This window comes from Pelodiscus sinensis, chromosome 1 (genome assembly GCF_052426305.1).
Source record: "Pelodiscus sinensis isolate ZL-2025 chromosome 1, ASM5242630v1, whole genome shotgun sequence".
NCBI classification, from domain to species: Eukaryota; Metazoa; Chordata; order Testudines; family Trionychidae; genus Pelodiscus; species Pelodiscus sinensis.
The window spans coordinates 33,520,380-33,536,373 of NC_143052.1; the positions used below are offsets into that span (position 1 = coordinate 33,520,380).

Sequence of the window (15,994 nt, forward strand, 5' to 3'; positions counted from 1 at the left end):
TTATCTGTATCCATTACAGAGTTATTATATTGAGGGTATTTGTATCTGCATATGTATTGAAATGAATTTCTCACCACTGTGTAGAACAGGTCCAGGTGTAAGGGAGAGCACATTTCATTGCATATTCACAGGGACTTGATTAATTTACATGTTGATATTGGAATTACAGTAAACAGTATACCATGCTGAGACAATTGTTGCCTAATAGTTATTTAGAGTTGTTCTGTGTATGGGAAACTTAAAAGACCCAATATTTTTTAAAGAAACTGATTATGCAGAAATGCTTTAAAACAGTATAGTTCAACAAATGCCAAAGGAACTGTGGAATTTATGCTGATTTATAAAGAAAATGTGGAATCTAAATGATTAGGAGGGTTTATAAAGATTTATTCACTAAACACTAAATAATAAGAATTAAATGCTTCTTTTCACAATGAGGGGAAGAAAAGCTTAGCCCATTGCTTTCATGATAGATTTACTTGATAGTCTATTTTCAGACATAACAAAGAATGTTAGCACTGAAAAATGAGGTAAAGGGAAATTGCATCTTGGAAGGGAAGGTTGCAGTACATAAAACTATTATAATGTGACAGCTCTAGTGATACACATAGTCTGTAGCTATGGACCACAGTTTGATGCAGACAGGATGTTCCCATTAACCTGCTCATAACTTGGCCTACAACTAAGGCTACAGGTTGCAGGATATTTACATTGTGTGACCAGCAAAAGAGATACCTAGACAGGAGGAGTTCCAACTCTAGTTTTTCATTAGCTGTTTTAAATTGAGCATGATAGTTATTTAAAAAAATGAAAGTCTCTTATAAAAGAGTGAGAACAACTGGGCACGGGATTCCCTCACTGGTGTAGCTGGTGTGGCCACACCTATGGGTCCCAACCTGTTCAGCAGGGCAGTGAATTTTGCTAGCCAGGACAATCTGTAGAAAATATAAGTCCTCACAGCTCGACAAGACCCTCCAGACGAGGGACAAGTTTGGCCCGGAGTTCTCTGGAGGTGCGCTGCACTGCATCAGCCAGCAGGTGGGAAGGCGGCGGGGGCTGGAAGAAGACAACCCGAGCCGAACCGACAGGAGTCCGCTCTACTTCACTGGAGCCTGGCGGGAGTCCATCCTCGCCCCGCGCGAGCCACAGGCCAGCCAGCTCGGGCATCCTGTGGCGGGAAGCGACCGGCCGGGCGCCTGGATTCCTGCAGACTCTCCCACCCCCAAGGGGTTAAGCGCTTCCGACGCGGTTTCGGTGTGAAAGCGAGCGCGGAGCGGAGGGGGGGAAGCCGGGAAGCGGGGACCTGCAGAAGCTGCGCTGCCAAGCAGCTGGAGGCGCCCGAGGAGCCAGCAGGGGGAAGCGCCCAAGCGCTGGAGCGGCCGCTTTGCGCCCAGGCTGGCTGGGCAGCTGCGCTCCGGGCCGCCCTTCACCTGTGGGCGTGACCCGCTTCCATTTGACCATTGCGCGGGCCGCAGAGGCGCTTAGGGGTGGTGAGTGGAGCCGAGCGGGTGGGGGAAGCTGCGGCAGCGGGATCAGCTGTCCCGGGAGCCAGGGTTTCCTGCTGCCTGCCCCGCGCGCCCAGTCCCCAGCTAAGCCCCGAGCAGCCGGCGGGAGGGGCTGAGGCTCGGCCGGCGCCTCCCGCGTCCGGGCTCTCCGGCTCCGTCGCTAGTCCCAGCTGTTGGCAGCCGGCCGACACAGGTCCGGCGGGGCTGCCCCCGCCGGCGTTTGGATCAGGTCTCCTTGGACACGCTGCCTCTGCGAGTCACCCGGCGGGAACCTGGCCAGCCTGGGGCGGCGCGTGAGTCAGGCGCCTCGCACCCGCCCCGTGTGCTGTGCCCCAAGGCTGGATTGGACTGTGAAGTGGCTGCAGTTTGGCAGGGGGTGCCCCTAAAGCTGCCCTCGGGCTGGAGGGCGGGGAGGTTTCCATCCGACTCTCCTCGTGGCTGTAACTGATTTAGGAAAATCCCCCGGCGATGACAAATAAACCAACAACAAAAAACTTTTGTCTTAAACAATAAGCCTCGTTTGTGGCTCAGTAGCCCCAGGCATCTCAAGCCCAGGACGCTCCAAAACGCCAGTGCATCGGTGCCACCACGGTCCAGGGGGAACCCACCGAAGGTCCCCTGCGCAGAGGGGATTCTGTCTGCTTTAGAAATATTTGGGTTTCTCCCTGCAAGATGCTTCCGGCAGCATGACAGGGTTGCCGATGCTCAACCTTCGGGTCTCGTGAAGATGTTTTTCGTTGGGATTACACGTGGAGAACGGCGATCCTTCGCGGGGAGAACTGGCTGGTGAAACTAACTGACATTTTCGCTCCGGGGAAGCGGCTTCAATGGCTCCATCTCTCAGGACGAGCAGTAGAAAAGATGCCAACGCCTTGCCAAGCATGTCCTCAACTTTCTGGGCCGTCATGATCCTGGCTAGCCTTTTAATCGCCTACTGCAGTAAGTACATTTGTCCTAATGCTTCCACTGGACACAAACCCACAACCCGTTCCATCGGATGTAACCCGTGTCCTCAAGGCCAAGGTTTCAAACCAACAGGATAGTCCATGCTCTGATTCTCTCTTCCCCCTTTCTCCCTCCCAATTAAAAATTAGATAAGACCCGAAGCTTTAATATTGCTATTAGTGAAGAACACTTGAGATACAATTGTAATTGAGGTATTTCAAATATCGACAGAGAATTTCTATTTGATTTTTAAGAACAAACTTTAGTTTTACTAAAGCACAATCCAATGTTCCATAGTGATTAGTTCCAACGTTTATTAAATCAACTTTGAGCAGGAGCGCTCCTCTCTCTCTTTCACCCACCCATCAGGAGCAAGAGTTGTTTTGCTCAGGTTGATCTTTCTTAAGGAGAACACACATACTTAGTCTATGACAGATGTCTTAATATTGCCAGGATCATATGTGAGTCTCTGACTGTGAAATTGCATTGGAACAAACCCCAGAATTTCCATAGCACTACCTCAGCAGTGTACTAAAGCCACACCAGGAGTTTACAGCTGTTTGATAGATAATCAGTTGGTGATTGTATATGAGTTTCTGGAAGGGTTGCTGTTCTCCTTGGATTAATAGTACTGAAGAGAAGAAATGTAATTGCATAGGTTTTAGGGGTATAATACAGTGTTGGTAGGAATGGATATACTATGTATTTTATTGTGGTTATTTTTGGCTGAAAAGAAGATATTAACACTGATAATGTCAATCAGTGTTACTGCTCCCAGTAAGTTTAATTCTCAGGTTTTGTAATATAGGTATAGCTTGACCATCTTTCAAAAAAAAAGACAAAATTGCTCGGAGTACTAGATTGAGCTCAACGGTAAAAGTAAAAAAAAAATCTCTTCTGTTTATAATAAACCATATCAATATAGGGATGAGTACATATACGACTTTAACTGTCAAGAATGAATTTTAACCTGTGTTGTATTCCCCATATATTTGTCACTTGACTTGCTGGGATCTGTAATTTATGTGATATGGATATTTCTTTATTAAATGTAAAGTAGGCATTCTGCAGAAAGCTTGTCATGATGAGCTGTAGTAGTGGTAGGCTATGATGAAAAAAGAAATGGATTCTGGTTTTAAAGAGTGTGCCTAAGGCATTTCCTAACCCTCCATTCTATTCTCTCAAGCCTTATCAAATTTACCATCCCTCAGCATTCTCTGACATGAAATTGCAGCTAGCCATGAGAACCTTTCTTTCATTGCTTTACATGTTATAATGGCTCATAACACTGTATCTTCATTTACTGTTTTGTGACAGAGGCTCATGATACTTTCTGAAATTAAAATTAAAATTCCAGTTTAATGTAGAATTATTTTGTAAACACTTATTTAATTTAAAACACTCTGAATTAAATAGCTCATTAAAACAATGTAAAATATGCTTCTCTTTTTAATCAGTTCTGTTTTGTATATGATGTAGTATTCAGTTTTCTCATGAACACTAAAGGTATCCTAAGCAACATATTAAGATTCAACAGAATTTAGTGCATTGGGAGATGTGCTCTGCTAATCAATAAATGCATATTAGGCAGTGATTAGTTAAAGTGTATTGAGGATTAAGCTGTATCTCTATTAAAAAAGCATTAACTTCTATACAAATTTTCTCAAAGTGCAGCTCTCCAGTGAGTCACTGTCCAGTAATGGGTTAACTGTAAACCCCAAACAGCTATCAGAAGAAGTCTTTTTAGAATTGTATATATGTGTGCGTTTAAACATGAGAGTTGTACTGTGAAAGGGGAGGATTTTTGCCTTCAGTTCTGTTATTGTTCAGTGTATTTTTAGCATTGCTTATGAATCTGAATAGTAACTGGTATATGTAGACAATATCTTGATGTGTTTAAATGAGCAACTACTTATTTATTTTGCCAGTAAATTTTATACTAGATGGTGCTGTTGAAACATACGATGTTCTTTATACCATATAGCGCTGAATAAACACCAAGCAGCCTAAAACATGTAGTGTTATGTCACTTCACCATTTATGTGGAGTTTCACTGATTTAATGACTGAAGGTGCAATTCCAAATGTTAATGAAGTACCATTTACATACTATCCGACAGTTATAGTACTGAAATAACTGTTAATAATGTTCCTTCCCTGAAGGAAAATGTGAAGATGCCTAAGAATCTTAGAAGTGTATAGATACTAATGCATAGTTTACAATATTACACCAAATCTTTTCAGATTCACATAGGTCTAGTCATGCATTCATCATATGATGTATTGTTTATTAGAGAGCACAGTCTTTCTGCTTTCTTTAAAAAGAAATAGGAGTCTTGAATTTCTTTTTATCCAGATATTTTAGAAATTACACTGACTTACATCTCTCATATGCACACGTACATACATCTAGAGTTGTGCTAAAGTAGTAAATATCTGTTATACTCATTAAAGCAATAAAAGATACTCAGTAAGGATTTATATTCCTCATCATGATTTGTGTCCTTTTTATATACCTGTGCAAAACCGTGGAGGTGTGGTTCCAGAGAAGACACAACTTTTATAGTATTGTAAAAGCAAATGGAAAAATGCAAATTAAACTGTTCTGTCTGTATTGCTCATTTGCTTTATTAGTCTGTTCATTCTGACAGCATAGTCACAATACAGTTGTAGGACGGCTGCTTGTTTTCCTTCCATGTTACGTTAGTTTTTTATTATTAGGAATATGTTTCTGTTGTGCAGGACAGCTACCTGAGTTAGAGAAATTTGTGTTATATTTTGAATTCAATTTATCACATTTGTGGATACTTCAGTTTTTGGGAGATGCATGTACAATCAATATCTTTATTTATTTTCCAAAGCACTATTATTTTCTCTTTTGTAGTGTTAGAGATGGTAACCTACTATTTTTCTTCCCTAAATGTTTAGATTATAGTTAGGGATAGTGGCTCCATCCTATGGTGGAAGACAGACCTGCACTATACCAATTAGGTTAGTTGCTATAGTGATAAAGTCTTGTAATTTTTTTTCACCCCGAAGGAAAATATTCTGAATTATGATTACAGGTCCTTAATGGGGGGAAGAAATAAGACACATATGAGATGATTAAAAATAGACTGTTTAAGACTGTATCATGATTACCAAGGAGTTTACCTATTTACAAGAAATAAAGTACGTGTAAAGAAATCTTTAATATCCCTATCTTCCCTCTGCAGAGCATCCTCAGTTGCCATTGAAGGAAGCAGAGTTGGGTAGTGTTCTCAAACCCTAACTTTACAAACTTGATTAATGAATAGTAACAGACTGGAGAAAACTACTTTGTCCCAAATTTAACACTGAGTTCTCTGCAGGTGTATTGAAAGCAATCAGTAAAAAATACAGCTGGTGTTAGACAGCTGTACCTCCTTTTTCCTACGTGTTAGGAAAAATCATGAATCTGAACTTTCTCTGAGTGTAAAGCTGTGTGGTGCATTAGACATGCAAGAGGCATATTTTTGACACTACAGAGTAAGCATTCTGGACATTTCTACTTCAGCTTGCTTCATTGTAAGTAATAAGGTATTTGTTTTGTTGCAGTTAAAACTCTTTACTGTGTTGTTGCAGTTAAAACTCTTTACTGTGTTGTTGCAGTACAATTATACTGAAAATAACAGTGGCACGTCTCTTTGTTTAGCTTTTTGTCTTTATTGAAGTAATAGTATGAAGTGCAGTAGACATGATCATTTAAAAAGCACTACCAAAGTTAAATTATATTTTGAAAGTTCGCCCTTTCATTTTACATAGTATGGTTTAAAGAGGTATCATATGCCTTACTTTATATCACTGACTTGCAACACAAAATCTTGTTGTCATGTATGTTTACTGTAACTGCCCAATTCTTTAGTGTTGTAAATAAAAATTCAGTTTTATTTCAGACTAAGGACAAGTAAAAAGTGGAAATATTTCTGCTGACTCCTTATTTTTCCTTTGCTTACCACATAAAGAAAATTGTGGAGATAGAATAGTTAGGGGGCAGGCATACTTAATAGCCTGATGCAGAAGCTCCTACATTTAAGAAGCTGTGTGTGCAGCAAGACTGAAGATCAAACCTTTAATTTTTCTTTGGATTTTTTACTTTTGTATAACATTACGTATGTACACAGGAAACTATTTCAATTACAACACAACACAACTTTGAGAGCTAAAGCAGGAGAGTTTCAGATATGTTTCCAAATGCCTACAGTTTTAAAGGGGGGGAAAAATCAGATAAATGCTCATGAAATTTCCAGATTGACCTCACCTGATACTTAAGCCTTCAGTTTATGCTCAGAATAGACACTGTCACCATTTATCCAATATGAGTATCTTGCTGTTCTGTCAGTCCTGTTGTGAGGTGCCATCATTCTAAGAGGGAGCGGGTAGTGTGGCTTTTAGGCCCAGTTATTCCTTGGCATGTCGTCTGAAACTGCCAGGAAATATACCAATTAGTTCTAACTGAACGACTCCACTAAGCACTGGACTGAGACTACCAATTCATTTCACGTAGGCCACTGAACAACTGTCAGATGATAAAGGTCACCTCTGACCTACGTCAGACATAAACAAGAGACCTATGAATGTGGGCTTCCATTTCACATTACTAAACAATTGCCATTCGGTTCTGTTTTCATCTAATAAAATCAGACTTTTTTTTTCCTTTTTGTGAATCTATGGAATCAGTCTGTAGAATTATTGTTTGTTCTAAGCATTGTCGCTCTTGAATTTTTCCCAAACTCTGAATTTTAAATAAATTCAACATGTAGATCAACTTGTATTACTCAACCTGCTCTCTGTCATGTTTATGTATTGAAATGAGAGATTATTGACTCAAAATCATCATAATAAAAATGAAAAGCAAAACATTAAAATTTCCATCTCTTTATATGGCATCCCAGCTGCTCCTTTTTAAGAGGGTTGATATTTGAATTAAAAATGGTACTTTAAAGTTAATGACCTCTACAAAATACCACCTGTCAGCCAGAACACCAAAATTGACACTGAGAATGTCATATGACCAATTATCTGGAGATACTACAAGGTGATCTGTTAACATGGATTTTATTGGATGATACTAGAATCAAAATCTGCAAATGGTGTGTTCTTTTTCTGACTTTCTTTGGTCTTGTTACCATTTAAACTTCTCCAAATGACATTAAACAAACATCACTTGAGTTCTATTATTTAGAATTTCTGTTGGATGATTGCCATTAGCTTTATAGGAAAACAGTCCATTAAAAACGGTATAAAAGTCATCTTCTCCTCTGCTTCTATTATCCTTTGCATGCCTATTATAAATAGGGAAGAGGGGAAGGGAAATCATAATGATTCTTAATGATTAAATATGAGTTAAATAATCCCTAAGTCTTGTCCATATGGCCAGAGAAACAAGATCATATGTTTTTAATATGGCTATTGGAAAGCCAGCTTATGGTGCAGTCTGGTAAACATATTAACCAAAGTTAAATGTTCAATACTAGTATTCAATTTTGCTAAATATTTTATCCATCAGCTTGTAGCACAAGATTGGCTCATTCAAGCAGTTGGATGTTTGATTCTGCTGACCCAGAGAAAATATATCAATGGCATGGTCTAAGAGTAGCCAACTCTGCACCATTATCAGGGCCTGAAGCAAAAGATGTAATACTGCTGGGCTTCAGCAATCTTTAGCTGCCATAATGACCTATTGTAGTTAGGCACAATTTTGAGCTACCAAAATTGAATAGAAAACAGAACTGGCCCTGGGACTGAAGAGGTGGCAACACAGAAGGTATTGCACAGCCAGACAAGAGGACTTCCCCCTATCTATTAGGCACACAGGATCAGACACTTTTCAACTATTTGTCAAATTCAACAGTAATTGTTCTCTTGGACCTCTGACTCATTTTTGTAAAGAATTATTGTGAAGGTTGAAGAGACTTAAAACCTCACCAACCTTGTTAGTTGTTTAATAATGAGGGATTTTCAGTTCAGTATGAAATACTATGCCTGACTGTAGAATTACATATAAGTTCTGCATTCTTTTTTCTATCTCATAGTATCGAAAAGCCACATTATCATAGAATCTGACACATACTTATCTTCACAAAGACTTCTGTGAAATAGAGAAGTATTATTTCCATTTTACATATGGGGGTGTAAGGCACAGTGAGGTTACGTGCCTTGCCCAAAGTTACACAGGTAGTCTGTGGCACAGCATGAATTTGACTTCGGTTTACCAAGTCTCAGGCTAGTGTCCTACTCGGTAGGCCCTTCTTCCTCTCAGTGCTGAAAGTGAGTTCTTCAGCAATGTGTGCCATGAGTTTGGTTGATTCATTGTGCTGCAATAGCTTTCAGTGCCTGGGCTTCGAGTTCTTAAGAGGATCCTTATCTGTAGAACGGCTCCACTAACTGACAAGGAATGCAGTTTCTCTGTCTAGTCAGGAATATTACTAATATTTGTACAAAGGAAAAGGTTCTGTAAATGACTGAAGAACAGTGATGCTCTGTGTCTATATATGTATGAGAAATTTGTTGTGGAATGACACAGTAACTAAGGCCCTATGTGTATTAAAAATTGACTGAAGTGTTGTTGTTTGTTGTTTTTAGCGGGTCAGTTTCACACTTAAAGCAATTCATTTTTTTTTCTAACATCACTGGGGGAAGAGATATGTTTCTCTGTGTTGGCACTAACCTGCTGTAACTGCTTTCATATTTGAAGAGCTAGAAATACAATAATGAAAGCAAGATGACATTTCTATATGTCTTACAATCTTCTTTCTAATTTTCAAAGCTAGTGAATAAAGAAGGGCCTAGAGTAGCTTCTTCAAGCATCTTGCAGTTTTTCCATCTTTCAGAACACAAATTGAACTACCAATGGTAATAAAATCAGCTGGTGGAAAAGTGGGTACAGTTTGTGCAAATCTGATGATTTCTGCAAAGATGTTCCATTAGAGGATCTTTCTGCAATACCCAAAAATCATTGTGGGAGCTTCTCTGTTCCATCCACTAGCCTGTGCCCTACATATAGAAGCTGTGAAGAAGTTCTGGAGAACATAGTGGTGGTGGTGGGAGGGGGGAGCAGAGGGAGTAGAGTCATCACTGATTCATGTACATGTTCAGGTAGCTAAGGATTTTGCAGGGTAGGTGGGGTGAATGGATGTTAAATAGGGGGAAGAGGAGAAATCAGAGATGAACTCCAGCTAACATGTGGGCCATGAGCTACCATCTCTTTGTCTCAAACCTGTGGGAAGTTGAAAGGGAAGTTATACTGTTGTATACCCAACAACTGAGAACTGCTTATTGTAGACGTTTTGAAAAAACTTACCTACATGGATGCCGAGTCCATTTTATTATAGTGAATATAAAAACTTAACTTTAAAAAACCTGCCAAATTCTACAATTATTTGAAAAGCTTTTCTAGATGCGTTATGTGCTTTCCAGCTGAGATTAAAAAATGCCCAGATCAAAACATCCAAGAATTTTGTGAAGTTTTAAATATGTACTTTGTGGTTTGGGTCTACTTATTATTTTCATATATTTGTAATATGGTTACATTGACTAGATGAATTGAATCCTGTGAAAGGGAAGGGTGGACATTGAGTTTCATAAACTACTGAAGTAATATCTATTTAAATAAATCAACATTATTTTTATCAAACATGCAAAAATGTAGAATTGACAGATCTGAAATTAACAATGATTTGTAAATTGTTTAGCAAAAAGACTACTAACCACTTTATGAAACTAATTAATGCCAAGCTGAGCTGAACTCTGAATTCAACCTACAGCCACTAACTGAAACATGAAATATACATTAGATCATTTTTGTGAATCACATTTGGTTTGTTAAATGGCTTAACTTTAACCCCTTTCTTCAACACTATCTCTTTATAACTTTAAATGGTAGAGAGTAGGAATTACTGGGCAAGGTAATTAGGTAAGTCACGTGATCACTATTGACCATGCAACCAGTTACTATTCTGTAAAAATACAGATGTGACTGTTCTCGCTGGTCCTTTTGTTAATCTTACTTAATCTTAAATTGGAAAATTAATGTTTAACAGATATGAGGGATCACTTGGACTGTGTCCAGACTCAGGGTTTTTTCAAAAAAAGTAGCCTTTTTTCGAAAAAACTTCACCTGCGTCCAGACTCAAGCCGCGTTCTTTCGAAATTAAATCAAAAGAAGGCGGCTTTTCGTTCGATGGCGGTAAACCTCATTTCACGAGGAAGAACGCCTTCTTTAGAAAGTTCCTCTTTCGAAAGAAGGCGTTCTTGAATGTAAATAGGGCTTCTTCGAAAGAGAGCATCCAGACTCACTGGATGCTTTCTTTCGAAAAAGCAAGCCGCTTTTTCGAAAGTTCAACGTGCAGTCTAGACGCGCTCTTTCGAAAGAGGCTCTTTCGAAAGATACTTTCGAAAGCGCCTCTTTCGAAAGAGGCTTGCAGTCTAGACATAGCCCAGGTGACAAGAGCATCCTTTAGTGTTGACAGTTTGCTCTTCCAAAAATAAAATACTTTTTGCATTGAGTTAGAACTTGAACTGGCACATTTGCTTTGCCACCATTGATAAAAGTGAGATATTGAGTCTAAGGCAGTGATTCTCAATCTTTTTGGCCTGTGGCCCACCTGGCTCAATGCAAATCTTTCCGCAGATCACCAGTTGCTAAAGGAATCTCATTGTTAATTAGATAATTATGTCGGTGCCATTTTGCTAGTGCTGTAGCTAGAGAGAATGGTTTAATTTAAATTATTAAACAGATTAAGCATTTTAACTTTCTCATGCTAGTTTATCAAACTTCATTTTAAATAAAGTAAAATATGAATTCATGGCCAACACAAAGATTTCAACGTTTTCTTTATTTATGGCAGAGGTGGGAACATTTTTTGGGTCAGCGGCCACTGACCCACAGAAGAATCAGTTGGGGAGCAAACTGAGAAGCAAAAAACCTCCTCCAAAACCCCCAAGCCTTCGCTTATGAAGAGAGTTAAAGCGACTGGGACTTTTCAGTTTAGAAAAGAGGAGACGGAGGGAGGATATGATAGAGGTATACAAAATCATGAGTGGTGCGGAGAGGGCGAATAAAGAGAAGTTATTTATTAGTTCCCATAATAGAAGAACTAGAGGACACCAAATGAAATTAATGTGTAGCAGGTTTAAAACTAATAAAAGAAAGTTCTTCTTCACACAGCGTGTAGTCAACCTGTGGGACTCCTTGCCAGAGGAGGCTGTGAAGGCTAGGACTATAACAGAGTTTAAAGAGAAGCTAGATAAGAGAAGCTAGGTTAGGTCCATAAAAGGCTATTAGCCAGGGGATAGAAATGGTGTCCCTGGCCTCTGTTTGTCAGAGGCTGGAGAAGGATGGCAGGAGACAAATCACTTGATCATTGTCTTCGGTCCACCCTCTCTGGGGCACCTGGTGCTGGCCACTGTCAGCAGACAGGCTACTGGGCTAGATGGACCTTTGGTCTGACCTAGTATGGCCGTTCTTATGTTTTTATGTACTGATGTGGCCCCCAGCTGAGACCCCTCACTCATCTGGCATGCCAGACCCCTGGGGCAAGGGGAAGCAACTGAAAGGACTGAGATTCAGGGCTTACCATAGGGCAGCTTTTTTTTTCTGGGGTTCCAGAGTTAGTGGATTTCATGGACCTCCCTCCCCTTAGGCTATGGGATGGGGACAAAAATGAGGGGTTCTGTGTGCAGGACAGGGCTGCAAGCAAGTGGGATAGGGATGGGGATGCAAGATCTGGGTGGGAGGTGGGGTACAGGAGCAGGCTGAAAGTAGGGTGTCTGGCATGGGGGAAGGTGGCAGCAAGAGCAAGAGAGGGTGCAGTGTGTGGCCAGGAGGAAAGGTGCAATAGCAACTGTGGATGCGGGGGGATGATGCAGGAGCAAGGGGGGCAGGATCTTTGGGGGCCAGTGAGGGACGATTGGCATATGGGGAGCTGGACATGAAGGGGGGCACATATCTGGCTTTGAACCCCCATCACTCTCACACATGGCCTCCCATTGGCTGGCCAATGGGAGCAGTGGGGAAAGCCTCCAGACAGCGCATCACTGTGCTGCAGTTCCCCCAGTGGGGTGGAGAGGGGGTAAAGTGGCAGTGCATGGAGCTGTTTCCTATGTGTCTCACCGCAAGCCAGGTTTGGCAGGGATTTACACACACACACACACACACACACAGAGCGAGCGAGCGAGCGCACCCTCAGAGTGGGGAGCTGGTGCTCCAGCCTTGCGGCTGCATGGCTGCTGTAGACGGGGCTCAGCTCAAGCCTCAGACCATCTGTAAGGCTTTAAGGCATTGTAGCCTCTTTTCATTCCTTACTATATTTTTGTCTATAATCCTAAGTGGCTTTATTTACTGCTGTTAGAAACATCTGTAACTGAAATCAAAGCATTGCAGTTTGCAGAGTTAATCTTGACAGATTTTTTGTTGTAAAAACAGTTCATGATGTTTCAGTGCATTTCTTACCCGCATATATTCATTTAAGGCTATGGTTTAAGTAAAAAAAAAAAAAAGTGGCATTGAAAATGTATTTTGGGAATGAAATGGCTTTTGTGTATGTGCATTCAGTAAAAAAGTGAAACCTCAGTTCTGCCCCTGGTTTTTGTTTGAAATGGATTGATCATATCTTCTTACTACTCTTCTAAGATAGTTACTAAAATAATGCCTCTCTAACACTGTCATAGAATGAGATCCTATAATCACTTCTATGCTAATTTGAAAGCATTTTATACACACTTCTAATAATCTTAAAAAAAAAACTAGACAAGGTGCAAGGCTGTGGAGAACTGGACCCAAACTGTTTACAACTACTACTGTTACTTTGGTTTCCATTTTTTCTTTTTAAGTGTTCTTTAGTTAATGCTTATCCAGTAAAGCCAATGATAGGTTTTTATCTGATATGTGTCTAATGGATTTTGTAGCTGACTATTCTGAAGACTTTTTGAATCTGAATTCAGAATAGTTTCAGAATGATGTTTGGAAAATAAATGTGTCTTCCAATTTTAGTCCTCCACCTATAAAGAAAACTACATACCTTTTTGCTGACAAGAATGTGTACCCCTTTTGCATTAATGACTCTTTTTCTTGTCCTTCCCTGTTTACCTTCCGCTTCTCATTTCGAGGGGGATTAAGAGTAAAAATACACTGAAAATTATTAGAACAATTTTTAAAACACATTTTCTCTCAACTTCTCAGTAAGACTAGATATTTTGAACAATTTATTTTTCTTGTGAGTTGATTTTTGGCTGTGGAATCCAAACGTGGTCAGTAATTCTTATAGTTAATTAACTGTTTGTCATCAACTCCAGCAGGAAATATGTCCCCACCTATACCAACACCTACCTTGACCAGGTGAAAAGAAATGATTTCCACAATAAAACCTAGGCTCTTAAATAGCTTTGTATTTTATTTTCAAGACTTTCAGTTAGTCTTTAAGTGATCTTATATAAAATAAAATGATTAACACTCATCTGCTAAATTCTAACCCATCTATTTGATGGCGCTCAGATACATAAGAACACTTCAAGTTAATACTAACACTACAGGTCAAGATGCAAAACAGGCACGTGAGTGGCAAGTGTTGTTGATTGTCAACAACAGGAGAGTCTTGACAAACTTGTCAATAGATATGTCAGACCATTCCGGAAAATATACGTACACAGGAGGATGTTCTTGGCATAAATGTTGATCAACTGACAGAAACATTTTGCAATTGACTTTCAGTCTGAAGCTTTTAGTCTTATTTTGTGTGTCTTTTCATGCAAGTCTCCAGTTGCCTCAACAGTGTTTTCACTAGGCCTTATCACTATATAAATGTCCCCTTTTCCCCCCCAAAAGAGGAGAGAGGCCTACAAGATGAGTTTTAGAACAGTAGTTATTATGTTTCTCTCTTATCTTTTTTCTTACCTCTATGAAGTCTCTTGTGGAGAAAACAAGAAAATTATGTAGTGCTACAGAATTTCACACTTCTGTCAGGCAGTCTGTCTGTGTATTTCATGTTTACTACAGTCAAGTTACTTTTGTATAATCAGTATAATGGGTAACTTGGAGAGAGGCAGGATAAAAGTGCTATACTAGATATTGTACTATGTAAAGTATTCGCAGAGAAAAAGGAATCAGAAACAGCTACCTTACTTTTTCAGATATTCAGGAATTGAATTTTTCCCAGGAAATTTTAAGTATTATATAAATGGTGCTGCTCTCATAATCATTTTGCTTAGAAATACATTGCTGTCTTCTTATCATTATTCCTTTATCTGTGTATTCTCCAAAGCTTTGGCTCTACAAAGATAGTAGTGATAGACCTCATCCAGTGTAGTCATAGGTCTTTTTTCATCTTTCTCGGTGATGGCTCTCCTTATTACCGATTTGCTTATTTATAGATGTTTCATTCCCGATAGCTGCCTACTCAAATTTGGTTTTACTGCCTATGCAGTCAGGCCCTCCATGTGTTAATCTTGTCTGGATGTTATTCTGTAATGTTATTATTGTTAGAACATTTTACTGAATATGCTATTTAAATATGTAAAATAACATGGGTTTCCCTTCCTGTACTTTTAGGCATGTATAAAGTGCTCTTGTGAGCCGTAAAGTTGCTGTCAAGTATTGTGAACTGCAAGTGAGCAATTTGGGTATTGCTGTTTTTATTATTACAGTAACTAGCTTTCAGGTATTGTGCACAAAATTCGTAGGTATTAGCTTCAACTCTGATTCAGTGGCATTTCAAAAGCAACTCTTATGATATTGCTAAGTACTTTTTTCATTTTTGATAGATCATAACTATGTACAGAATTTGATAGGAATATATGTAACCAAGTGTAAATTACAGTGTTTTGATGAAACTCAACAAAGGGGCATAAACTATATTAAATTCTAAGAGATTTACCTATATTGCTTGGGTCCTTCAGGGCAGGCAGATAGGACTGTGGGGATGCAGGAGTCAGGGTTGGGGGTGAGGAGGGGCTTAGGGCAGGGGGCTGGAGGTGGAGGGGAGGTGCAGGAGCCTGAGGGGGACTGCATTGCTCTGTTGGTGGCTCCGCAGGACTGGCTGTGGTGTGGCCTTGCTGGCTGGGAACTGGTGGGAAGCGTGCCTCCACCCTTGCTGACCCAATAGGGTTATAGCTTTCTGGTCCCCATCTTTGGCCCTTTGCTGCCTCCTGTTGTTATTACACAGTATAATAGTTCTTGCTAGCAGCCGTCTCCCTTTCAATGCTTATCACAGACCGGGCACATCCCATTGCCCTAGCTCAACCGGACCCTTATTTTGCTTTAAGCTAAAAGAGGAAGCCGCATACCAAATTTGGTGGTCCAAGCTCTTGCCATTTATGAGGTGTTCTTGGACAGACAATCAGACTCGCTTGCTTGCTCACAAATAAACTCTCATGAATACAGAAGATAGGTAAGATTAAAAAAATCACGTAATGTCCTTTTGAAATGAAGGTTGTTTTTACTAAAAAATACATGCCTCAGAATCTTTAATTGAACAGAACAAAAGTAATGTTTTAGTCTTGATGTTTAATGATAGACGTATCACTCTGTCA

At 39.9% G+C, this 15,994-nt stretch overlaps 1 protein-coding gene across 2 annotated transcripts in view; it reads left to right on the forward strand.

The window, feature by feature from the left end:
* The first annotated feature begins 352 nt into the window (after positions 1 to 352).
* TAFA5 (TAFA chemokine like family member 5) overlaps positions 353 to 15,994 on the forward strand; it is a 665,524-nt gene continuing 649,882 nt past the window's right edge. Inside the window, exon 1 of one of the 2 annotated variants that reach the window (XM_089778743.1) lies at positions 353 to 2,444. In XM_089778743.1, coding sequence (XP_089634869.1) covers positions 2,333 to 2,444 — 112 coding nt within the window. In that variant the 5' untranslated portion in view covers positions 353 to 2,332. The remainder of the gene's footprint in view (positions 2,445 to 15,994) is intronic. The other variant, XM_006118525.5, reaches the window with a different exon arrangement.